Source organism: Antechinus flavipes, chromosome 1 (assembly GCF_016432865.1).
Source record: "Antechinus flavipes isolate AdamAnt ecotype Samford, QLD, Australia chromosome 1, AdamAnt_v2, whole genome shotgun sequence".
In the NCBI taxonomy this organism is placed as follows: domain Eukaryota; kingdom Metazoa; phylum Chordata; class Mammalia; order Dasyuromorphia; family Dasyuridae; genus Antechinus; species Antechinus flavipes.
Window position 1 is genome coordinate 602,303,903 of NC_067398.1, and position 26,403 is coordinate 602,330,305.

Here is a 26,403-nt window from a genome sequence, read left to right on the forward strand (position 1 = left end):
ACTTTGTATCTAAAATGCAAAATTTCAATTTCCTCAATTGTCAAATGGAATGTTATTATTATAGTGCTAGGCTCCCAAAGTTTTGTGAAGGTCAAATTATGAAATACATTTCTATAAGAAATGAGCAGCAGGATGATTTAAGAGAGTCCTGGAGAGACTTACATGAATTGGTGCTAAGTGAAATGAGTAAAACTAGGTTATCATTTTACACAACAACAAGATTATACAATGATCAATTCTGGTGAACATGGCTCTTTTCAACAATGAGATGATTGAGGCTGATTCCAATAATTTTGTGATGAAGAGAGCCGTCTACACTCAGAGAAAGGACTGTGAGAACTGAGTGTGGAACATATCATTTTTACTCTTTTTGATGTTGTTTCCTTGCATTTTGTTTTCTTTCTCATTTTTTCCTTTGTGATCTGATTTTTCTTGTGCAGCAAGATAAATATATAAATATAAATATATATACATATACATATATTGGATTTAACATATATTTTTAGCATATTTAACACATATTGGATTACTTGTCAGTTAAGGGAGAGAGTAGGAGGCAGGGGGAGAAATTTGGAATACAAGGTTTTGCAAGAGTCAGTGTTAAAATATTACCTATGCATATGTTTTGAAAATAAAAAGCTCTAATAAAATAAATAAATTAATAAAAAGTAGCTTGGTCCAAAGACAAGATATGAGATATTCCCCACTCCTTTGCAGAAGTAGAGGACAATGGGTACAGAATACTGCATATGTAATATTTTTTAAATGTAATTTAGTACTATGCAACTTTTTTTTTTTACTCTTATGAGAGTTGAAGGCTCTCAGAGAAAGAGAAGGCATACAGAAAGAAATATAAATGACACAGAAATAAAAGATATGAATAAAAATGTATTTAAAAGACAAAAAATATGCAATACATGTAAATCACTCTAAAATAACATATCACACATATAATATACAAAACACTATAGATATTGAATAGTAGTATTATTATAGCTACATGAATTTTTTTGCCATAAAAGTAGGAATTTTATAATAATAAAATACATTTAAAAATAATACATTCACTTTAATGTCAGTTTTATCAATATCATCACTTAAAAGTTTTGAATAAATATGTTAATAAAACATTTCATTTATTTGGCCATACAACTATACTTATCCAAGTAGCATTTTAAGCTAAATAAGTAGTATAGGCCTGCGACTTAATATGACAAGAGAAGCTTTTCCAGGCAAAATTAAGAAAACAAGAAATGGGCTGTCTGAAAATGCCCAAAACTTATTCATTATTACTTAGCATCTTATAAATCTGCCTGACATGCGTTGATTGGCAACTTGTTGTTAAGAGCTAGTCTTGGAGCCTGGAAGATGTGGATTCAAGTCTTGATTCTAACATATTGGATGGCTGACTATGTGAGAAGTCATTTAGCATTTCAGTACTCCTGCAGTTCTCTAAGATTTCAAATTAAAGAAAGGCTGTTGATCTACATTGGAAGAGGGAGATTCGCTAAGAGTTTTTAATATTAAGGAAATGATAGAATCAGTTTCTACCAAATAGAAAACAACAACATGTATTCTACATGTTGATGCATTTTACCAATTGAAGGGGGAAAAGAAACTTTAAAATTGGGATGAGTGTTTAAATAAGTAAGAAAAAGTCCAAAACAATTTATTACATAATACTCATAATTAAAACAACATCATTTAAAAACCAACCAAAATGATTAAAACAGATAACTCTGGGATAAACCTTTAAAACACTTGTTTTTGCTTGCAATTTATTTTCTCACTTATTTTTTTAATCTTCATGTAACATTTTACAATATATATGATTCTTTCTGATTAAGTTTGGAAAGCCAATATTTTATTTACCCTTAAATGAAATGTAGGGAAGAAGTATGAGGAAAGCTCATTATAATTTTCCCTGTTATGGATTATTCAGAGTTTAGGAAATAAATGGATAGATATGTTGTAATGTCAGAAAAAGTAAAAACAAGATAGAAATTAGAGTTTTTAATATTTTATTTGGATTTCTGAGAGGGAGAGATTTTCTGGGACCAAAGATTTTCTGTGATCCATTTTGGTCCCAGGGCTGATATCTCAAAGCATTATCAGCAGCAGCAGCTTCAGCAGCAGCCTTAGTATCAACTTTAGCATCAACCTTAGCATCAGCAAGGAATGTGATATTCCAATGAAATATATACATGTGACTCGGAGATTGAGTAGACAAAGGCAGGGGAGGGGGATGGAGTCCAAATTCTAGTAAGCCTGGGAATTTCCAGAAATGGACCATCAATCCAGTTCTGACAGGTTGCGAGTAGAACCATAAATTCTGATAAACTGGGAGTTTTCACTGGGAGTGAAAGAGATGTCCAGCTACAGACAGGAAGTTTGGAATTTAGAGATAGAGGATATTAATTAGGTATTTGAGATAGGACATCTGGAGTTTTATCTTTTAAAATGCCAGATCTCTACAGCCCTAATTATCTCAGTCCTAATGCTCAGGAAGAAGGGTTGTAACCAGGGGGATTGAGGCAGAACAATTCAAGGAACTGAGGCAAAACAGTTCAGGGAAACTGAGGCACAAAAATTCTAGCATTATTCACTCTGTAATATGAATCCCTACAACTGTAGATCTAGAATGAAAGGAAGAGAATTAGGAGGAGGAGAAAGAAGAGGAGAAGAAGAGAAAAAAGGAGAAACAGAAGGACAAGGACAAGGATAAATGTGATGTTAATGGAAAACCATAACCATTATAGCATCACAGTAATAGAATGGACTACTGTAGTAGGAAATAAGTTATTTTTTTCATTCCTTATTGATGCAAAAGCTGGATACCAATGGTGTTTGTATGTTGTAGGAATATTCTTGTTATATGAATTTGGCTAGATGACTTCTAACTCTGAGATCTAACTTTTAACTCTTCTAACTCTGAGATCATTCTGAGATTTTCAGGTCTCTTAGCTATCCTTTATTTGTTACCAATAATCATGTTTGATTATTCAAACCATACTTTTATATATTTTAAATATCACATCTCAGGATTTACACACACACACACACACACACACACACACACACACATATAGAAGATCTATTTAATTTGGTCTCTTGAAGATAGGCTATACTAGCTGTTTCAATAGAAAGAATGCTAGACTTGGAATCAAGAAGACTTGAATTAAAAACTTGCCTCAGATTTTTATTAGCTGGGCTTTCTCAGTCTCAGTTTCAGTTTCCTTATTTGTCAAAATGAAATAATAGTATTTAATGCCCAGATTAGTTGAAAGGTTAAATGAAATAACATATATAAAATGTTTTGCAAATCTTTAGAAATGCCATAAAACCACTAGGTAGCTTTTATCATCATAATTATTATTACTATCATTATTATCACAAATGTTCTTATTTAGTAAAATATTTAGAGTAAGCCATATTCTGACTACTAAGGGTTACTAAAACATCCTTCTCACTGACAATCCATTCTCCCCATGGTTAAATTTAAAGTATCTTCACTGATTCCTCTGACAACCCCACTAATTAGGATATTTCCTGAACTAACCATAAAAATCAAAATCCTTATTTATAGCCTTAAAGTTCATCAGTCAACACTATCTTATATCTCATTCAAGTAAACCCAAAGATATTTTTCATTTGATAGCAAACCATAACTAAGATGGATTTCATATGTTAAATATAACATGTTGAAAAAAAAACAAAAAACTTTAATATAACCTTGAATTACCTTCATGCCAATATGCCTTCTCAAATGAAATGGAAGTTAAATGATATTTTTAAAACTATAAAAACAGCCTAACAATTTCAGTCTGTGCATTTTATAATACCTAAACCCATAAATACTGAAATATGAATGACATTACTATTTTGACCCAAAAGGATGAGAGAAAATTTTTAAACTGGGTGGAGTAGATTCTGCCTATTAAAGAATGCTAAGGGGGTTCCTGAACTTGTCTTTTTGAGTCACCACATTTCCCAGAGCATGTAGGACATTTTGAATATGTCAAAAATGAAGCCCCTTCCTAACACCAGTTGACATCATGTTATTTGTGCTCCAAGCTGGATTTCTTGTTTGTCCTTGGAAGTCAAGACAGGTGCCAGTCAGTCTAAATACTGGAGAATTGCTTATGAAGTCGGTACCCTTGTAAATCAGCAGATCCTCATATTTTCGTGGTCGAATACTTTCTCAGGGAAAAGAATGCTGCTTTTTCCATCACTTTCTTCTTCACATTTAAAAAGGGTTTTGGGCTTTTCCTACATTTACTGTACCTTTCCTTTTCCTATGACACTTCCCTTTAGGAGAAAAATTCTGGCACCTCCCCTTTCTTTTGTACTATTGTAAATATGCAAACTTCTGTATAGACTGTGAGCTCTTTGCTCTGGGTTAGGGTTCTACATCGCACATTTCTCTGGTAGTAAATACAGTTGCAACATACTGCTTCATAAACTTATGATTTTGTTTTTGGTTAACATAAGTTGATAACATAAATAAGCCTATGCCTTTAATTTAGACTAATTTATAGTGTGGAGCAGCTAAATAGTAGATAGTGTTAGGCCTGAAGTCAGGAAAACTCATCTTCCTGAATTCAAATCTGGATTAAGACTTTTACTAATTGGGTGATTTGCAGGTCAAGCTCTTAATTATATTTGCCTCAGTTTCCTCATCTATAAAAAGAGCAGAAGAAGGATTCTGATACTTTTGCTAAGAATACAACAAATTCAATCATAAAGGGTTGGCCAATAATGTAGAGACTGAAATGATTGAAAAATGGAAATCTCTATTATTGATAAGCCATTTTCCTTAATATATACACTTATGTGTACACACATGTATAAGTGCCAACTCAAAGTTAATGTGGCATACATACACACATATACACTATAATTTTAAATATTATTTTAAGGAATTTAATAAAATTCAATTCTATAAATTTTAATTGAATGTCTTTTACATCCCAAACAATGGCAATAATCTTTGCTCCTCAAGAAGCTTATCTTCTACTAGGAGTGTTGTAGTAGGTAAGATTTCAGAAATATCTATAGCTCAAAGAATCCAGTGAGGAGATATTTTAAGTAAAATTCTGGGAGAGCAATAAAAAAATTCATTAAGAGTAAATCATTATGTGCCAAAATGTTTGTGGCAGCCCTGTTTGTAGTGGCTAGAAGCTGGAAAATGAAAGGATGTCCATCAATTGGAGAATGATTGAGTAAATTGTGGTATATGAACGTTATGGAATATTATTGTTCTGTAAGGAACGACCAGCAGGAGGAATACAGAGAGGACTGGTGAGACTTACATGAACTGATGCTGAGTGAAATGAGCAGAACCAGGAGATCATTATATACCTCAACAATGATACTGTTTGAGGATGTATTCTGATGGAAGTGGACCTCTTTGATAAAGAGAGCCTTAATTGATCAAAGATGGACAGAAGCAGCTACACCCAGAGAAAGAACACTGGAAATGAATATAAACTGCTTGCATTTATGTTTTTCCTCCTGGGTTATTTATACCTTCTGAATTCAATTCTCCCTGTGCAACAAGAAAACTGTTCGGTTCTGCACACATATATTGTATCTAGGATATACTGTAACCCATTCAACATGTAAAGGACTCTTGCCATCTGGAGGAAGGGGTGGAGGGAGGGAGGGGAAAAATCGGAACAGAAATGAATGCAAGGGATAATGCTGTAAAAAATTACCCTGTCATGCGTTCTATCAATAAAAAATTATTAAAAAAAAAGAGTAAAGCATTTATCAATCTCCTACAAATTATAAATAAAATAATTGGCAAACAATTGTAAGAAAGAAAAAGCAGAGGAATAAACCTATAGGCCAAGTAGTATCTGTTATCTTTTCCTTCTCATATAGAACCACAAAGATATCAGGTATAATTTTACTTTGTTAACTACTTTTATTTCAATAAATAATTCATTAGTGGGAGATAAAGTTATCACAAGAAAATGTTATAAATCCAATTTGTTTACTGTTTGATACTTATCATGAAAGTAATAAATTCTATTTTTGAATTCCTCCCTCTTCTGGTGGCATGAAACAGTGTCTGTTAAGATCTTGAGGCTAATATGATTAGATTCAATAGAAATAAATATTAATACACAGATTCCATAAGTCAGATGCTTAAGTACAGAATCAGGGAAACAGCAGGAAACTATCCATGTGAAAAAAAATTTAAAAAGAAAAGACCTAAAAATTTTAGTGGAAGGTAAGTACAGTGAGTCAACAATATGGGATGGAATAAGAATGTAATATAAAATCATTTCTTAAGCATTTACTGTATTACATGTACTGTAAGTCTTGGGAAAATAAATAGAAAGGCAAGACTATTTCTCCCTGTTCATAAGGAACTCACATTCTACTTGGGGGTCCACTTACAATAATGCAGATGGAAAATTAATGAATAAGTCAATCAACAAACATTTATTAAATAGTTATGATTTGGTAAGCACTGTGTATAAAAGGAAAAGTAAAAACCTGTTCTTTTCTTTAAAGGAGCTTTCATTGTAAGGAGAATACAATTTGTAGTAAATTGTGCATGGGAACTAATCCCAGGAAAATACATAGAAAATGGAACATAGGGGAAGGGAAACCAGTAGTCATCTTGCATAAAATGAGGTGAATTTTAAGTCAAGGGAGTCAAGAAGGCCAGGAAATGGAAATGAGTGGAGAAAGGCATAAAGTTGAAAAATGGCACATGAAGGTCTCTTAGCAAGCAGATCCAGACTGCTAAATTGTAATGCATGTGAAGGAAATAAAGCAAGAAGACTAGAAAGGTAAGAAAGAACTAGGAAGTCAGACAAGGGATTTTATAATTGATCCTATAAGTAATAAGAAGTCACTGGAATTTATTGAGTAGAAGCATGACATGATTAGAAATACACTTCAGGGGGAAAAAAAAAGTTTTACTTTTTTTTTTTAATTTTCTGGTATATTATAATATTCCAGAAGTGAGATAGCAAAGTATAACTTATTTTGTGAGAGGACAGAGATGTTATAAGGGTAAAGGTTATTGATTATAAAGTGTATGTGAATGAGGAAGTAATGATAATTTAGTAATTTCAGATCTGAATAAAAAGAAATATGACAGTTTAACTTAAATAAGGCATTTATAAGAGAGAAGGTGTTTTGGGCAGGGTTTGGGGGAAGAAAATAAGTTTTTTTTTGAACATATTAAGTTTGAAATGCCTATGGTTTATTCAGCATAAAATGTCCAAATGACAGTTGGTAATGCAAGATTAGAATTCAGGAGAGAGATTAAGGGTAAGTATATAATTCTGGGAATCCTCTATATGGACTGATGATAATTGATTCCATAGAAGCTGATAGGGATGTCAAGAGAAATAGTATAGAGGAAGAAGAAAAGAGGGCATAGAATAGATTTTTGTGACTGGGATGAAAATCTGACAATTTTGACTGAAAACATATAAGGTAAGAACTAGGAGAGAAAAATATTGCAAAAACTTGGTAAAAGAAGAGAATATCCAGAAGTACATGATTAATAATGTAAAAAATTTCAAAGAGGTCAAGAAAAATAAGGATTGAGAAAAAGCAGTTAGATAGCTTTGGTAACTTTGGAAAGAGTAGTTTCAGTTAGATGATGGAGTTTATATTACAGAGAGGTTAAGAGTGATGGGAACAGAAGTGGAGGCTGGCTCCAAAAGAAGACAGCTTTCTCAAGGAGTCTAGCTTTGAAGGGAAAAAAAAGGCACAGGATGTTAACTAGTGGGGCTGATCAAATCAAATAAGCATTTTTTTTTTTTTTAAAGCAAAAAGGAAGAAGCAGAAGTAAAGTAGTTTTAGAAAACTGGAATAGAAGGTACGTGTAGAAAGATTAGCTTTTGGCAAGGAGAAGGGCCATCTCTTTGTGTAAGAGTGAGGAAAGAATAGATAATAGAGAAATCATATGAATTATGTAAGATAATAGATTCTCATCAAATGGCTTCTTTTGTAAAGTACAAGACATCTTTCTTAGTCGAGAAACTCAATGTTATGAAAATCGGGAGATTTGAAATGATCTGAAATAACCTCTGGGAGGTACTATTTATTGAAGGCCATAATAAGTGCTTCAGGGGTAGAATATAGGCTTCCTATTGGGGTAAAAGCCATAGCAAAGGGGGTGAAAGCCATATCAAAGGGGATGAAAAACATTACAAGGAAACTGTGTCCAGCAAATAACTATTGATCTATCTGAGAACTTACTCAAAATGACTAGCACATGGTTTTGGTTGCCTACACATTTAACCATCTGCATTGGTCTTGTACTCAGGTTCTAGAAATCAAGCCTAGTTCTCAAGCAATAAAGCAAAACATTAGGCAAACTGTACTAATATATGCATGACTCTTTAAAGCACCTCCCCCCTTTGTTTAATTTCTATAATTGCCATAGGAATTTTTCATGATCTTTGCATACTGAATAGTGTAGTTGCTGGTCTAGACTGCTTGGTGAAAATCAGAAATCCATTGACCTGTCTGGCAGCTGCCTCCTAAATAAGTAACCTAGATGATTATTTTTAAAAAAGAAAAAAAAACAAAAACCTTTTGTAATCATACCACAGCTCTCAGCCTCTTTCTTTAATATCAATTTGCCCCTTTGATAGACAGGTGCCCTTGGTTGGGAATGGGGAGAGGCTTGGAGTTCCCTTGGTTGGAGAACCCCAGACCCTGTTGGAGGACAAAGGAATTAGGATGTATAAAAGAACTGCCTCACTGAAATGAGTAGCCAGTGAGATTGTGTGGATAAATTTTCAGTGGACCCAGTAAATATGCTTTAGTGATACCTTGAAAGAGCAGATGGGACAAGCAGTCCCTGAAGACTGCTCTCCCAGAGCTTATGGTTCAATGGAAGGCAAAATTGCAATGACCATTGGCCATGAAGACCAAACCAGAAGAGAGGATGATAAAGCACAGTGACTTTCAAAAGTAAGGTCATGATAGATTATAAAACTAATGGACCACTATCTTACCAAAAACATTTTAGCTGATAATTTCTTACTTAACCAAGTGATATATATAATCTCCAAGTATATCTCAAGGAAATTAGGAATTGTCCCAAGCAAACAGAACTGGGATCTCATTTATTTCCAGCTGGATTGGACTGGGGAAGAGGAGGGAGAGGAGAAGGAGGGAGAGTGATCAGCATCTAGCTTGGAGGGAACATTTGAAACTTTATGGGACCTAGTCAATTCAGACAGAGAAATACTATCCTTTAAGCTATTTGTTCTTTTTGAACCCTCTTCAGACCATAAGAATCTAGGTGCCTGAGTGTTGGCTAAAACAAGTGAGTGAAAAATCTGGGCAGATTCTCTGTGACAATCAAAAAAAAAATATTTGGGATATTTGGCTACTATAACTGAAATAAACTATCCAAAGCAAATGGGAAAAGGTAGTAAAATTGTATTCTTTCAACAAGCATATATTAATTGCCTAGTACATATCAGTCTGTGCAAAAACTTCTGAGTCAAAGAAAGTCAAAACCATTCCATATTCTCCAGGACTTTAGAGTCTAATATCTAATTGTGGAGATAATGCAGAAGATTCATTGATACCTATACAGCATCCACAGGAAGATGACTTAAATTTTACTTGTAGAGTAGAGAATATTTAAGGGATAGTATGACCATATTCTCAAATAATTGAATAATTCTCCTGTTGTAGAGGGCTGAAATTAAAGCTAATTACCTATTCATGTGAGACAATGACTCTATTTGCATATGTTTGGATAAATGGCTCTTCTCAGCATTGGTGCTTGCTAAATGATGGTTAAGAAAATGATAGGCAAGTATAAGAGGCCAAAGGGGCCAGAGAGGCATTTGGCCACAGGACAGGGAAGAGAGAAGTTGGTGGCTCTGGATTCCCGAATCCAGGATTCTGCTTGCCTACCCCTTTCACTTCTCCCCCTAAAGACCAAGGACTTTAATTTATCCTGACTCTGGCTGACCCCGAGCCAAGGCCCTCCAGAGGGATAGCCTATACCCTACAACCTGTGAAAGAGGATTAAACCTGTTCTACTTGGCCCCAGAACTTGGAATTATGAAGTAGTTAGAAAATATATAGAGGCAAAATTTAGTTCAAGTTATCTGAAGTCTTTCCTGAAAATTGGGACGATCAAAAGGATAAAGGATTTCTCCACTAAGTTTGCAGGTAGAATCTGGGTGAATATTTATTATGAATGTTGTAGAGGAAATTAAATTATCCTGCAGTAGGACCAACTATCTTAAGATCTCCCCTATGTAAGTTTGACTGTTTTTGTTTTTTTCCCTTAAAATGGCATGGAGACAATACTGGAGTCTTAGCTCACTTAAGAGACTAAAGGCCACAACAATTGACATTATTTTCTCGATACCAGAGTAGAAGACATACACAAAGAAGGATGGGGAAGGGAAAGGAAAGGGAAAAAGCTTTTATTGAGAGACTACTTTGTGTCAGACATTATGCTAAGCATTTTATAAATATTTTCTCATTTGATTCTAATAACAACCCTGAAAGTAAATGCTTTATTAGCCCCATTTTACAGTTAGAGAAATTGTTAATTTAAGTGATTAGCCCAGAATCACTCTCCTATGAAGTTATCAGAGACTAGATTTAAATTGTGAATTCCCGAGTCCAGGTTCAGTATTCTATATACCACATTACCTACCTTCATAAAGAATTCCAGGAACACTCTGATTCTTGGCTGTTGAAAAATGATGGTAATCCAGGGAAAGGAACTTTATTCAGATGAATTTGCTGGAGGTGTTTTCAATATTTACATTTGTTGAAAATAGGTATATCTTTTTTGTTAACTGTTGAATGTTGTGTCTCATTTTGTTTCAATATCAAAGCTAAGTTATTGGAGGATTAGCCTGAGATAGGTCCAGTCTAAAATAATGGGCCAAGTCATTCAGGCCTCAAACAAAATGGGCAGTATAGAGGATGTTGTACCAGCATTAACCTTTATGCTCTGTGCCTTTAAGAACTGTATATTCCAGATAATGTCTATAAAGTGTGTTTTTATGCCCTCCAACAGAAAGAGCCAGTCTCTTCAAGACTCAGTTTAGTTCAAAGCAGTTTAGAGAAATCATTTAGAATACTTTTTTTGGTGGATGAAAGGAGATTTCTTCCCTCATTAGAAAGGACAAATTCAGATTAATGAATTCTGCACTGCCTTTACTGGGATAGAGTATCTTTGTAAACCTAATACCTGGAATTGAGCCACTAAATGAAGGGCCCACTCAGTTTTTGTGTGGATAGGGAAATGACTGTTTAATTTTGAATGACTGTTTTGGGAGGAAAATGACACTGCAGGTGAACCAGCAGTCCTCAGTTCTTTAATTATATATGGTCACAGCCAGTCATTGTAGTGTGCCAAAGTAGGTTCACAATGATGAGAGAATGAAAACCAAATACATCTTTGGATTTTTAGAATTGTCTAACAATTGTGCTGAAGAAACTGAGTTTTTAGTTTATTTTTAAAATTTTGGGGGGGAGAGATCAGCTAAAAATTTGTTATATAGATTATGTTGTTATCTTTAGGGAGAGCCTTTAGGGGAGGCACTTGAAAGGGCACTGTTAATACTTCTGGAATTAAGGATATAGATAAATGTGTCAATTGGACCCCTGTCAATTTTCTGAGGACAAGAAAGGCTGTATTATCAGTTTAAAGAAAAGCTTTTATTTTCACTTTTAGACATGCTGTCTTTGTGTCTTTGTCTTTCTGTGTCTGTATATTCTTTCTCTTTCCCACTAATACTCCCTAGCAGAACTCAGACCCCAGGTATAATCATAAGATCTGTTTCAATTACCACTTCCCATATAAAGACTATTTGTATCTCTTCAGTTACTCTAACTCTCCTTTGTGTCACTAGCACCACATAGCACCAAAATTTCCTTTGTTTTTTTGTTTTTTATTTTCATTTTACTGGGACTTTTCATCTGCTCTGAAGATCATTTCTTTTATGTGTGTTATTTCCTCCAAGGTCTCTCTATTTCTATTTCTATTCTAGAGAAATTTCTATGTCTTTATTCTATTCAACTACTTATACCAGCAAAGGTAGAGTAGACCTCATTAATCTGAATTTGTCTTTTCTAATGAGGGAAGAAATCTTCTTTCCACTAAAAAAGGTAATCTAGATGATTCCTCTAAACGGCTTTGAAAGTAAACTGAGTCTTGAAGAGACTGCTCCTTCCTGTTGGAGGGCATAAAAACAAACTTTATAGACATTTTCTGAAATGTACAGTTCTTAAGGACACAGAGCATAAAGATAAATGCTGATGCAACATCCTTTATACTGCCCATTATCCACATTATAAGATCATTTTGTTTTCAGGCCCGCATTACTTGACCAATTATGTTGGTCTGGACCTGTCTCAGGCTAATCCTCCAGTAGCTTAGCTTTGATACTGAAACAAAATGAGACACAACATTCAACAGTTAACAAAAAGATATAACAAAAAGATAATATGCTATTGTTCTTGGCATAAAATTAAAACATAAATAATTTGTGTTTTCTCACTCATTCATTTATTTTATATTTACTGTTTTTATATTTGTATCCCCAGAATGGGTCACTGGAAAATAATAGATGCTTCATAAATACTTATTGTATAACTGAGTTCCTGTTGACAAGCTTAGCCACAGCTAGATTTAAGGAAGTTAGGAAGTAGAAGGATAAAATATGACTTTAAAATTTTTAGTCTATTATGAGAAGCTTGTATGCTAGCAACAAAATTAAGGAAGTTGAGAAAATCAACATATTTTAGGGGGAAAGATTTGGAATTCACTTTGTGACATGTTAAATCATGGTCACCTTTAGATAATAGATGCCCAACAGACTCACCATCACAGTCATGTGACATAACAGAGAGAAGACTGAGTGAGGACCTATGCTTTAATTCTGACTCCCTTTTACTAGATTCATGCCCTTAGACAAGTTATGGAACTTGACTGAGTTGCAATTTTGTCATCTGGAAAGTAAGGACAATAATATCTGTTTTTCTTTTTTTTGCAGAGTTGTTATAAGATTCAAATGCATGTGATCACCATTTGAAAATGCAGTTATACAAATAAAAAAAAAATCTGCAAGAACTCAGTAACTGCTCCTTTCCTCAAAAACAAAAACAAAAACAAAAACAAAAACAAAACTTTTTTGTGGAAAAGCATATAGGATTTAGGAATGGCAAGTAGGAATTTAAAAAAAAAATAAGAGGTAGTGGGAACTTAAAAAGAAATTCAATTTGGGAAACTATATGATAATGATGTTCTAGTGAAACTGAAATGAGAAGAAAAGGCTAGAAAAAATAATGGGCAGGCAAAATGGTCTTTTCCTGAGTCAATTGCCTTTTTAAAAACTGCTTAAATTCTTATTGATCCCACCTTGATGATAAATGCTATTCTTTCTATGGAATGCAAAACTCACTATAAAGTCTCTATATTCTATAATCTTCATAAACAAATGTGAATGAAAATTCATATTATTCTCTGCCTTGGTCAGGCATTCTATCAACATTTCTATGCTCAGAGTAAGCACAAAAGTACATATTGGTTACCACTGGTGGAGTTCATGACTTTTCTTTAGAACAAGAATTTTTAGAGATTAAATAAAAAATGGTTACCTCAGTGGGAATTTTAATGTGGTGAGTATGTATACTCATATGTGTATATATGGATGTTAGAGCCTGTGTGCTATTACACATTCATTTTATTACATCAACTACTGTTGAAATTTACTGTTAGAAATTTTTTTTAATGTTCCTTTGCCAAGGATAATAACATTAAAAGCAAGTTCACAAATGGCTGATTGCATTTAGAAATATTTTAAAATCCTTAAATGCATAGGCTCTTGAATGCTGTTCCCTTCCACTTCCTTTTGCCTCTCTCTCTTCTCTCTCTCTGCCCATCTTCTTTTATTTTTCTTTAAAGATGTATGCATGTATATATACATATATAATATATTGGAGCACTATTTTGACATCTTTTGAGAATTGAATTGTCAGATATAAAAAGCTGGTTTTACTATACTAACTTAAATAAAATATTGAATTAAATGGTATACAAATTGCTAGGACAAAAGAGGTGTTAATATAACCTATTTTTAATAAGCTACTAATAAAAGCTAACATAAAAATGACCTCTACATTAAAAAATATTACACAGAATGTAGTCTTACCTCTGCAGATGGGAACTGGAAAATCCCATGATGCTGTATTGACAGAATTGGCTATGCAGGTTAGTTGAGGATGACCATCCAGAATATAGCCAGTCACACAGCTGTAGCGGATTTTATCACCAACATCAAACCGAGTGCCATATAAGACACCTTTGGGTGGAACACCTGGATTCCCACAAGAACTACTTTGCAATTCTAAAAAAAATTAAAAAAAGTGAAACAGTAGATTTAGGGAAGATTCACATTAAATGGATAAATTGACTTTATTAAACTTAAAATAAGTTTTTTTTTTAAATCTTGCTTAATATCTGCAGAAGTAAGATGTGGAGAAAATAGCCCCTCCACATTCATTAATCTATTTGTCTAGAAGTTGAAAGAATGAAATTTTCTTATAATTACTTCTATACATACATACATTCATGAAAGTCATGTTATATAAATGTATGTTTGGGGAGAAGATTCATTACTATTAGTTGACTGCAATTTGACAAAAATATTTTCACATTTCTTCATATTTTAGAAATAAAATTTTCAAATATTATGTCAGACAAAGATAAGCTTAGTCATATACAACATAAAATTGGTTTGCTTGCAATACTCCAGGTACGACCCTTCATCTCCTACCTCTGTACATTTGTATATCCTGTTCCTATGCTTCTAATGTTTTCTCTTCTCACTTCTTTTTTTAGAAATCCTTGGTTCCATTTGAAGCTCAGGTCAAATCTTTTCTGAGTACATCAGCTATTATCAATTCCCCTCTCCATACCACCAATCTGGAATCATTGTATATATTTATGTGTGTATGTATCAATACATAGATACATATCTATAAACACATACATAAATATTTATATGTATACATATTGCTTTATATCAGAGGAAATGAAAGCTTCTTGAAGTCCGAGCCTGTTTTCAATTTTATCTTTGTATTCTTCCCCTAGCACACAGTGTCTGGCATACAACAGTTGCTTAATAAATGCTTATGATTTTTTTTTTAAGATAGAGACAATTTGAGTAATGGCCCAAGAAACTATGTGTCTGTCATTTAAGGAACAATTAAGATGCATCAAGTTAAACATAAAAAGACATCATCAGAATATTGGCCACTAATGTTTTTGTCCCAGGTAGCTAGGTGATGCAGTAGATAGAACCTTGAACCTGGAGTCAAGAAGACAGAATGCTCTTCCTCCTAAGTCCTGCCTTTGGCTTCCTTTACGTCCCATTTAACATTGCATCTTTTATAGGAAGCCTTCCTCAACTCCCATTAATTCTGGAATTTTCCCTGTTATTATTTCCCTTTTATCCTACATGTGGCTTTCTTTGTATATATATTGTCTCTCCCCATTAGATTGCAGCTTCTGACAAGGCAGGAACTATCTTTTGTTTCTTTGTACAATGCATAAAACAATGCCTGCAATCTAGTTGAATTTGATTAAATATTTATTTTTTTAATTTTTATTTTATTACTTATTATTTATTTTTATTTTATTATTTATTTGCCAGTTCTTATTGATTGAGTTCAAATACAGCCATAAACACTAATTATGCATGTGATCCTAGGCAAGTCATATAAATTGCTATCTACCTCAGCTTCTTCATCTATAAAAAATGGTTAAAATAATGGCACCAAAACTTCAAGGGCTATTGTAAGATTAAAGCGCTATATAAATGCTAGATTATTATTATTGAAACATATTAACCAAAAATTTGAAGAGGTTATGATCTATAACCATAGCGGGAGCAGTTCACACCAATGAAATTAAAAGTTTTGCTGTTGCTGCTGCTGTGGCAGCAACCTGGTGGTTTTTTGGATTGAAATAAATTTGGGATTTGCAATTAGAATATTATACAAACCTACCTATTTAATGACTATCTTTAAAAGAATGATCAAGAATGTCAATAAATTGCTTTTTAAACATACAGAAAAGATTTGGAGAAATAAATTCAGATAATCAGTCTAATATTTATCAAAAGTACATATAGGAAATGAAAGACCTTGAAAAATATTTGAAAGAATAAAGATATAAATTATTTTAAGGCTTGGGCTATTTGTGTATTTATGAATTTCACCTTGTTTTGGCTTTTTTTTTATTGTTCATTTAGAAGTAACTCATTGGTACAATATTAAACCTAAAGTCAGGAAGATCTGAATTGAAATCCAATCTCAGAAACTCATTTGTTGTGTGAAACTGGGCAAATAATTTAAACTCTATTTTCCTTGGTTTCTTCATCTGTAAAATAAGGGTAATAATAGCACCAGCTAACTTGCAGGGTTGTTTTTGAGGACAAAATGAAATAACATGCGGAAAGTGTTTTGCTCTTAAAATGATATATAAATGTTTGTTATTATCAATGATCTATATGTCCAGACAATTAAAATAAAATAATATTTGAAAATTTTGGTATTATTAGTGACTGGAAAATTATATAAGTGATTTGTAAACCTCTAAACCTCTAACACAGAGACAGATACATAATGTTTTTTAGAAGCAAAAAAAAAAAAAAAAAAAAAAAAAAAAAAAAAAAAAGCTCTAAACTATAACAGTTTAATCCTTTTTTTTGGTCAAACTTAGATGTTTAATATAAAATAAAATTTAAAAATTTCCAAGGAAGGTAATCTGACCTTGTTATACATATACACAATCATATACACATTTACATATATATGTATATTTAATATTAAAATTTTAAGGGTTAATAAAATTAAATAATAAAGATTAAATTCACACAAAAACATTGAAAAACTAAAGAAATTGCAACTAGTCAACATGAAAATAAACCTAGTAATAAAAGAAATAACTGAGGTCAAGAGAACAATTTTTATGTTTTTTATGAAACTGAATATCCAAGGAGGAAAAACACATTAAGACTAATTTCACAAGGAGCTATTCAAAAAAGGCAAAAAAGTGAAAATATCCAAATAATTGCTTAGTTAGAGTAGTTGCATTTGTATGAGAAAAGAAGTATTCTCCAGGGAAAAGACTTGAGGCAAGGAAAAAAAAAAAAAAAAAAAAACTCCCACATTTCTTTGAATAATAAGACTGGCAAGGATTTTAACAGAATAGCTAATATATTGCCCTACCTTCAGGTGGTCCCATCCCTAAATTAGCTAGATCGATAATTTGTGCTGTTTTTAAAATCAATTCAAGAGAAATCTTTTCGAAATGTATCTCGTCCTCACTCTCTAGAAATGGCTGCTATTGTTATTTGTTTGTTTGTTTGTTTTTTTCCCAATGGAAAAGGAAAACATCTACTCATCATTCTCTATATAGAAAACTCTTGAAGATAGCTATTAAGATGCCCAGAATAAATTATTTAGTTCTTCAGCTTTTACACATAGGTTCTATTTTCTAACCCTTTCTAACCTTTTAATTTGTTTCACTTCTGGGATGTCAGTCCAAGTTATTCATGATCATTATAGGGAAGAGTAGATAAGTTATATTATAATTTGACAACTTTTAAACAAAATGGAAGAATTAGACTTCACAGATCTGACAAGCTGTATATTCTTTTTTGGCAAATGCATTTATTAGTCTTGTTTTATTTCTTTTATTTTCCAAACACTATATGACTGAACTATGTGAGGGAAAACAAATAAATGAAAAGACATTTTATTAGCTTGTTAATAAGCAAATCCCATTTGTTCATTCCCAAATAACTACAATGGACATTTTCACAAATTGTATTCTTTGAAATATATAAGCAAAGCATCTAAACAATTGAAAATAACATTGATAGAATAGTTGATAGAATGGAAGTAAGGGAACAATGTAATAAGAAAAAGTAGATTGTAAACAAGCCAAAGAATGTAATGATAAGCAATTAAGATAAGGGAATTACCTAATGAGCCTGCTTAACCACTATCAATTTGTTTTGAACAGTCATGAACAACTGGGAAATAGAAAATTGTGACCATTATTCCAGTTATGTAATATTGGCAGTCTTTGTTCTTCACTACAATATTTTCCTGGAAACAGCATGAACTAGGCAGAATGACAAAATAAATGGATCATTTCTTTATTGTATAACCATTTTTTTCTGTATTGTGTAACCACTGTATAGCCCACAGTTAACATTCTACCACCAGGTGGCAGTCCTTCTTAAGCCTAAGGAGAGTATAAAAGTTATATTTGACAATATAATACAGAGACAGAGATAGAGACAGAGAGGGAGAGAGACAGAGAGACAGAGAGATAGACAGAGAGACAGAGAGATAGAGAGACAGAGAGACAGAGAGACAAAGAGAGAGACAGAGACAGAGAGACAGAGAGATAAAGAGACAAAGAGACAGAGAGACAAAGAGACAAAGAGACAGAGACAGAAGGAAGAAGAGAAATGGTTATATGCAAATTGTGCAATGAAGGTAAGGTGAGGAGAAGTTACTTTGTGTGGAATTGACCAGAGAAATATTTTTCTCTCTATCAATTAACAAAATCTTCATAGGAGCAGGGCCTCAAAATAGTGAAATGGATAGATGATTTGGCTTGGAGTCAGGAAAATTCAACTTTTTGAGTTCAAATTTGATCTCAGATACATATTAATTGTGCGACTCTGGGCAAGTCAAGTAATCCTATTTGCCTCAATTTCCTTATATATAAAATGAGCTAAATAAGGAAATGGCACACCACTCCAGTATCTTTGCCAAGAAGACCCTTTAAGCCGTGATTCTATGATTCTCTTATGATTTCTTCTGAACTTTACAACAATCCTTTGGAGCAGGCAATTGAGAGAAATGATCATTTCTATCTCATATTAATAATCGATTGAATTAAAGCCCGGATTCTCATTCAGACCCTTACACAGATTTAGGAGGAAATTGTTTGATTAGTTAGCACAAAGCTCTGCAATTAGAAGTACAGATCCCTCAGTCCCTCATAAGAAGAGGTCCTCTTCTCATTGTAATAGTCCTGCCTCTCCCCTTCTCTCCTCCTCCCTCTCCACCTCTTCCCCCCTCTCTTGCCCCCCCCCTCTCTCTTTCTCTCTCTCTCTCTTTCCTTCCTTCTTTCTGGCAATCAGGGTTAAGTGAGTTGCCCTGGATCACACAACTACTAAATATCAATTTGAATTCAGGTCTTTCCTTTTCATAAATTATTAATCAATCAGATTTGATTGCCATCCTCAGGAACACCCACTCTTCTAAAGGCATATAAATTGTGAAACCAAGTCCAAGATTTTTCTTTGACATTTAAAAGTGTCACTAATCCATTTTATTGGTAATGTGCTAGCATAATTAACAAAATGATCGATAACCCATAAACTACGTCGGTTGATCTTTTTAAACATCATGAAGGCATTTTTATCCCCTTTTTATAGAGGAGGAGACTGAAACTTAGAGAAGTTACATGGTCATGGGTTGACATTGTATAAATTCCAAGAAAGGCAAATGTAAATGTTTAAGAGGTACATGTAGGTCTTTGGACAGAAATAGATCATTGAATTTAGAGTTATGGATTCCTGAGTTCAAATCCTGTCTCCTACACTTATTATTAGTGTGGCTCTTGGCAACTCACTTAACCTCTCTCATCAGTTTAATTATCTGTAAAATGGGGATAATCATCTCACTTATCTCATTGGATGATTGTAAGGATCTACTAGGATAAGAGATGTAAAATACTTTGTAAAGTGTGTGTGTGTGTGTGTGTGTGTGTGTGTGTGTGTATTGTGTGTGTATGTATGTATATATATATATATATATGTTGGAGACAGGAAACAAAGAGCCAAGAAGAACATGAAAAGAGTCTCATTTATTGAACAAAGGTGCTTAATTATATATGGTTTGACTGCCTGCGTTTTCTGGGTGGGGGGTTGCAATGTAAAGGGAAGAATGTCAGACCACAGGTGTGGCTGACATCATGGGGCATACTCGTTATCTAGTTCCTGGGCGGATATAGCCAATTTCCTGGGACATATATATATATATATATATGAAAATAGAAGGGGGGGGAGAGGCAGCTAGGTTGCACAGTGGATAGAGCACCAACCCTGAAGTTAGGAAGACCCGAGTTCAAATTTGACCTTAGACACTTAACAAGTCCTAACTGTATGACCCTAGGCAAATCATTTAACCCCAAATGCCTCAGGAAAAAAAAAAGAGCAAGAGAAAATAGGGATAGGAATATGAAAAAGAATGGTGAATACAGATTAAAGAGAGATCAGTTTAAACCCAGAGAGATTACTAAAAATTGCAAGAAATTAGTCAAATAATAATATTGACATTTACACAATATATACCTGGTATGTTCTCTCTCCTCTGCTCTAACTACTGACCTACTCTAACTACTTGACCTTTGGCTTTAAGTTCTAACCAAAATTCCATCTTCCATAAAAAGCTTTTATCTCTTTTTATATCCACAATACAACACAGTGTTTGACACATAGCAGACACTCAATAAATGTTTGATTAAATTTATTATATCATGACAGGCTGACATTTTTATTTTCTTTATTTTTTTGGCATGGCAATTTAGTGACTTTCCCAGGTTCACACAGTAAGTAAGTGTGTTAAATGTTCGAGGCAGGATTTGAATTCAGGTCCTCCTGACTTCAGGGTCAGTGCTCTATCCTGTTGCCTTCTTGCTGCCCCAACTTGACATTATTTCATAGGTGGTGTTAGAGCATTATTATGCCCATTTTGAAGACTAGAAAACTGAAACTAAGAGTTTTTAAAACTTAAAAAAAACAAGGTCATAGAATATGTTTGATGCAGGGCTTCCTTATTTTAAGTTCAATGCTCTGTTCTTTTTGTAGGAAGCATTGTATTTGCTCCTTCTCTTCCTGTTTCACGATGGAAAAACACCATTAAAAAAAAAAAAATCTCTGGTTAATATCACTTATACCTGACTATAAGACCAATTACTTTCTTACTCTTGATAGACACCAATCTAATTCAAGCCCTGTTTTAAAAAAAAAAAGAAAAAGTGATAAGGAAAAATGGAAGCAGGGTTGAGAGAAAAAGGAACTGAAGTACCAAAGAAGAGGGGAGAGAAGAGATTAAGGTGAAAGAAGAGGAAAATGAAGAAAATTGTCATGGATAGATTTTAAATCTTTCCAATGAATATTGACATATAATTACAAAAAAAGAGCAAAAAAAAAAAAAAAGAAACATGGATTAGGAAAAGAAACTTTTTATTTTTAAAGATGATAATGATATTTAGAATTATTCAGTTCCTAGATCATTTTATCACCATTTTTCCTCATCATCAATGTATCAAACATGAAATACACATATATAAATATATTTAATAAACCAAAATATAGTTATATAGTTATTAGTTTGGATTTAGTTCTTCATTGATTAGATTTTGTATTGATCAATAATTGACATAACTTTGAATTCACCGTTATTGCAATAGAAGTAAAGAAGAAATTGACAAGTAATGACATGATAAAGGAAAATAAAAGCAGATGCCCCCCTTCTAATTTCTTGACCTTCTAGACTCTACTTTGAGTTTCCCATTCCCATAAAAAGCCCCTATGTTTTTAGTCCTAATTATAATTATCTAGTTCATGAGCAATTAATGAGCGGAAAATGAGAGTGCATTCAATTGTTCTTTTTTCTATCTTATATGCCCTGAATGACAAATTATCACCTCTTGTACCATAAAGAATTAATTCCTTGGCACATGAATTAACTGCATGATTGCTTTTTTGTTTCTAAGTGACATGCTCTTGGTGTGCCATGGGCACCAATATTCTTTTTTTTTTTTTTTTTCCCAACTAATCAGAAGAAAAGTTTCAGGATTCTACCTGTGAATAGGTATGTAGCTTAATAGATAGTGCTGGACCTCAAGGAAAGAAGACCATTACTATTGATTAGAGTAATCCAAATTAAAACAACTCTGAGGTACCATCTCACACCTCTCAGATTGGCTAAGATAACAGGAAAAGATAAAGAAAAATGTTGGAGAGGATGTGAGGAAAATGGGACACTAATGCATTGTTGATGGAGTTGTGAAATGCTAACCATTCTGGAGAGCAATTTGGAACTATGCTCAAAGGATTATCAAATTGTGCCTTCTGTTTGATCCAGCAGTGACACTACTGATTCTGTATCCCAAGGAAATCATAAAGGAGGGAAAGGGACCCCCATGTACAAAAATGTTTGTAGTAGCTCTCTTTGTAGTAGCAAAGAATTGAAAAAGGAATAGATGCTCTTCAATTGGGGAATGGCTGAACAAGTTGTGGTATAAGAAGATAATGGATTATTATTGTTCTATAAAAAATGACAAACAAGTTGATTTTAGAAAGGCTTGGAAAGATTTACATGAACCAACGCTAAGCGAAACAATGACAACATGAAATACATTGTACACATTAATAGCAAAAATATGTGATGGTCAACAATGAAAGACTTGGGTTTTTTCCAGTGGCTCAGTGATTCAATGCAATCCCAATTGATTTTGGACAGAAAATGCTATCTAACCCAAAAAAAAGACTGGAACTGAATATAAATCAATACATGCTATGTTCACTTCTTTTTTTCTGTGTTTTTTTTTTTAATCTCTCCAATGGTTTTTCCTTTTTGCACTGATCTTTCTCTTCTAATATCATTCATAAAGCAATGTGCAAAAAAATAAATAAATAAATTTGATTTTTTTTTTTTTTTTTAAAGAAAGAAGACTTGAATTCACATCTGGTCCCAGATACTCACTAGCTATGTGACCCTGCACAAGTCATTTAATTTCTTTACTTCAATTTCCTCACTTTTAGAAATAGGCATAATGATGGCATTTATCCACTTGGGTTGTTATCTAGCCTTAATCACCAAATATGTGGTTGCTGAAGTCAAATAAACTTGTTAAAAGATCTTAACTTAAAAAGACCAAGGTCTCCCACTGCATCCAGGGCCATCTCTAGTCATCCTGATCTTTATCTTGCCCCTGGAACCTCTTAAACTCCTGGCTCTGGAAGAGAACATGATGACTTTGTATAGTCTTCCCTCATTTAAATCCAATTTTCTTGCATGTCATGGCATCACCTCCCTAAAACCATGATCCACTTTGACAAAGGAGAACAAACAATAACAACATTTAACATAATAATGCCTAGCATTTATATAATCCATTCTAGTCTTCAAGGCTTACACATATCTTATTTTACTTGATCTTTCTAATGCCTTGGAAAGAAGAGTTTCTAATTATTATTTTAGAGATATGGAAAATAAAACTCAGATGTGTCAAGTGCTTCATCTAATTTTACATGAGAGATCATGAGCTAAATTCCATGTTTTCTTGGTAATAGCCAAATGATTTTTCCCCAGTAGGGAATCCATTATCTATATTCAATCTATATCCAATATCTTTCTTACATATTTCTAAACATTCAACTACATATTCATATACATTTATAAATATGTACACACATATATTTATATATGTATATATTCCTCTGTTTTCAAAAGAAAGAGTCCAAACATTTAAAAACTCACATCTGATCAAAGGACTGTCAAAGCAAATCATTTGAAGTGGTGGCTGAGAAGTGAAGAATAAGACATAAGATATGAAAAATATGTTGATTTTGCTTTGTTTATTTGTTGAAAGAAAGGGTTTTATAGACAAGTAGAATGACTCATTGGGAAGTCACAGTGATGTAAAACATTAACAAAACACTTATTTTATTAAATAAAAATTAAATAATAATAAACATTTATACAGATAAATAGATTAATAGTATAATAATACATTAAAATAAAATCATAATAGCTATCATCATTATTGTCCTTCATTTTTGAGGATGAGTAAAATGATGTCACTATTAGAATCGAGGTATATAGTGTATCTGACTGTGACCTATCAGACCAATATGTGCTCAGAATGTTCTGCCACAGGTTGAACACAAATAGTCCATATGAACATTTGAGATAGCTTTTCTAATTTTGAGTATTTCACTTTTCCTTCAGGCTAATTCAATTCTGCTTTGCTAATAGAGCACAGCACCTTCTCTGATGAGGGCATGCCATCCTGGGCAGTCCTATGCTCATTGTCATATTGACATCCCATGTCATATAATAGATTTCAAAGTTCTTAAGAGTGTCCTTGTATCACTTAGATATTCATAGATCTTATCTTATCTCTTGGATCACTTATAGAATAATAATAATAACTATCATCTGTAGATACTGGCTATTTATTACAATTATTCTACTTATTTAATAACTGCTTTAAAGCTTGCAAAGTCTTATTTGATTCTTACAAAACTTTGTGGGCAGATGCTATTATTATCACTCTTTTACAGATAAGGAAAATGAAGCTGAGAGAGGTTATAAATTGCCCAAAGTCATAAAACTGATGAGTATCTGGATCTATATTTGAACTCAGGTCTTCTTGACTCCAGAGACTGTGCTCTTTTTACTGTGCCACTTTCAAAATTCACATTTGACTCCAATTCTTAAGCAAGCAAATATTCCTATAATAGACACCTCTATCAACAAGGTTTAAAGTGTCAAATGGCCAGAAATTATATTACATAGCATTTTTACTGGAAGTGCAGAGGTTTTAAATAGATAATAATAACAAACTCAATTTGTCTAGTTCTAATAGTTCTAAAGGGAGACAATTTTTTTAAAATAATAATAGTGAGAGGATTTTTATAAAACTGACACATCTTAAATTAAACTTATCTTGGAGAAAAGAATTTGTAAAACTTAAATGAGAGAAACAAAATATATTCAAATGATGAAAAGTGATCTTGCTGAAATAAATCAAGGATTTTTTAAGACGTTATAAAAGTCCATAAGATGTGAAATTAAAACTAAAGTTATATGTATAGCTTTCAGCAACTTTATCACAATATTATATTTTCCAAATGAATACAACAACCCAGAGGACATGACAACTAGTTTAACAGTGGTATTTTTCACTCAGTATCTTAAGATCTCAAAGCATTTCACTAAGAATATGATATAAGACTGTGGCGGGAGTGTTTGAATAACAAACAGTATCACTTCAGTTTAAATCCTGCCTATTACATTTGTTGGATATGTGACTATATAGATAAGTCTTTTAACTTTTCTGATCATATGTAAAATCAGTATATACAATATCTCTAGTTCTACAATTACTATTAGCTGTCAATATAAAACAAGGGCAGATATTAGTATTCTTATAACTTTACACTCACAGGTGGCAGAGAGGTGTAGTGGAAACAATACTGGCTATGAAGTGAAAGAACCTAGGTTCAAATTTTACTCTATTTCTTCTTACCCATGTGATTTTAGGCAAGTGATTTCTACTCTGTTAAGTCTAAATTTCTAATTTGTTAAACGAGGGGAATGGAATATATGATTTTCAAGTTTTGAGTTTCATTCCCTTCTAAATCTATAAAAGTATATTAATAACCAGAATTCTGAACCATCCTCAGAAAAAAAATGTAGAGAGGATGGATCTAGGTTCAAATCTTTTTTTTTTTTTTTTTTTAACAGTTTCCAAGTGCATGACTGCTTCCAAGCAGGCCAGCCACAGTATATAAACAGTATATAGAAGCAGTATATATGACTGCTTCTAAGCAGGCCAGCCACAGAGACCTTAGGGAAAGAAATACATCTTGCTTTTTGCCTTGCCTTGTGAATGCCGTTTTGGAGCTCCAGGCAACATTTCAGAACCAGTTTAAACTTTTTACTCAGTTGAAGAGAACTCCCTGTGGGGGGAAAGATGTCACCTACTTTAGAAGGGTATGTCAGGGCAAATCTAGGAACTTTCAAATAATCTGCCTGTGAAAATTTCACTTTTGAATCTTTTAGAAGAACTTCACTTGTTCAATTAGGTTCAAGAAAAAAAAAATGAACAACAAAAAAGGCAAAAGATTTGATATATATTTCCTGGGTTTAGGAGGGGGAAATGTACTTAGAACCTTAATTATATTTCAGAGAAGGATATTAAGCATTATCTAATCTAGGATTTCTTTACCTTTTTTGTATCATGGTCCTGTTTTTATGAATACTTTGGAATAATTTTTTTAAAAGCATACAATATAATATCAATTATTTTAAAATATGTTTGTCAAAAAAATTTTAGAAGAAAGAAGTTTACATATATCACACTAAAAACTCCTGATCTTGCCCAATCGCAAATAATTTTATCCTGAGCTTATTAATCATCAATTAGGGGAAGTGTATGACCTAATATTATTTAATATCCAGATAACTCTGGAGGGGAAAGTGAGGCAGGTGACCTTACACAGTCTTCCCTCATTTAAATGCAATTCACTTGGATGTCATGCCATCATCTCT

General features: G+C 32.9%; 1 protein-coding gene across 1 annotated transcript in view; it reads right to left on the minus strand.

Annotated features, from left to right (window-relative positions):
• Window positions 1-26,403, minus strand: part of LOC127547630 (CUB and sushi domain-containing protein 3-like) — a 588,420-nt gene that overhangs the window by 191,256 nt on the left and 370,761 nt on the right. Inside the window, exon 4 of the mRNA XM_051974567.1 lies at window positions 14,178-14,372. Coding sequence (XP_051830527.1) covers window positions 14,178-14,372 — 195 coding nt within the window. The remainder of the gene's footprint in view (window positions 1-14,177; window positions 14,373-26,403) is intronic.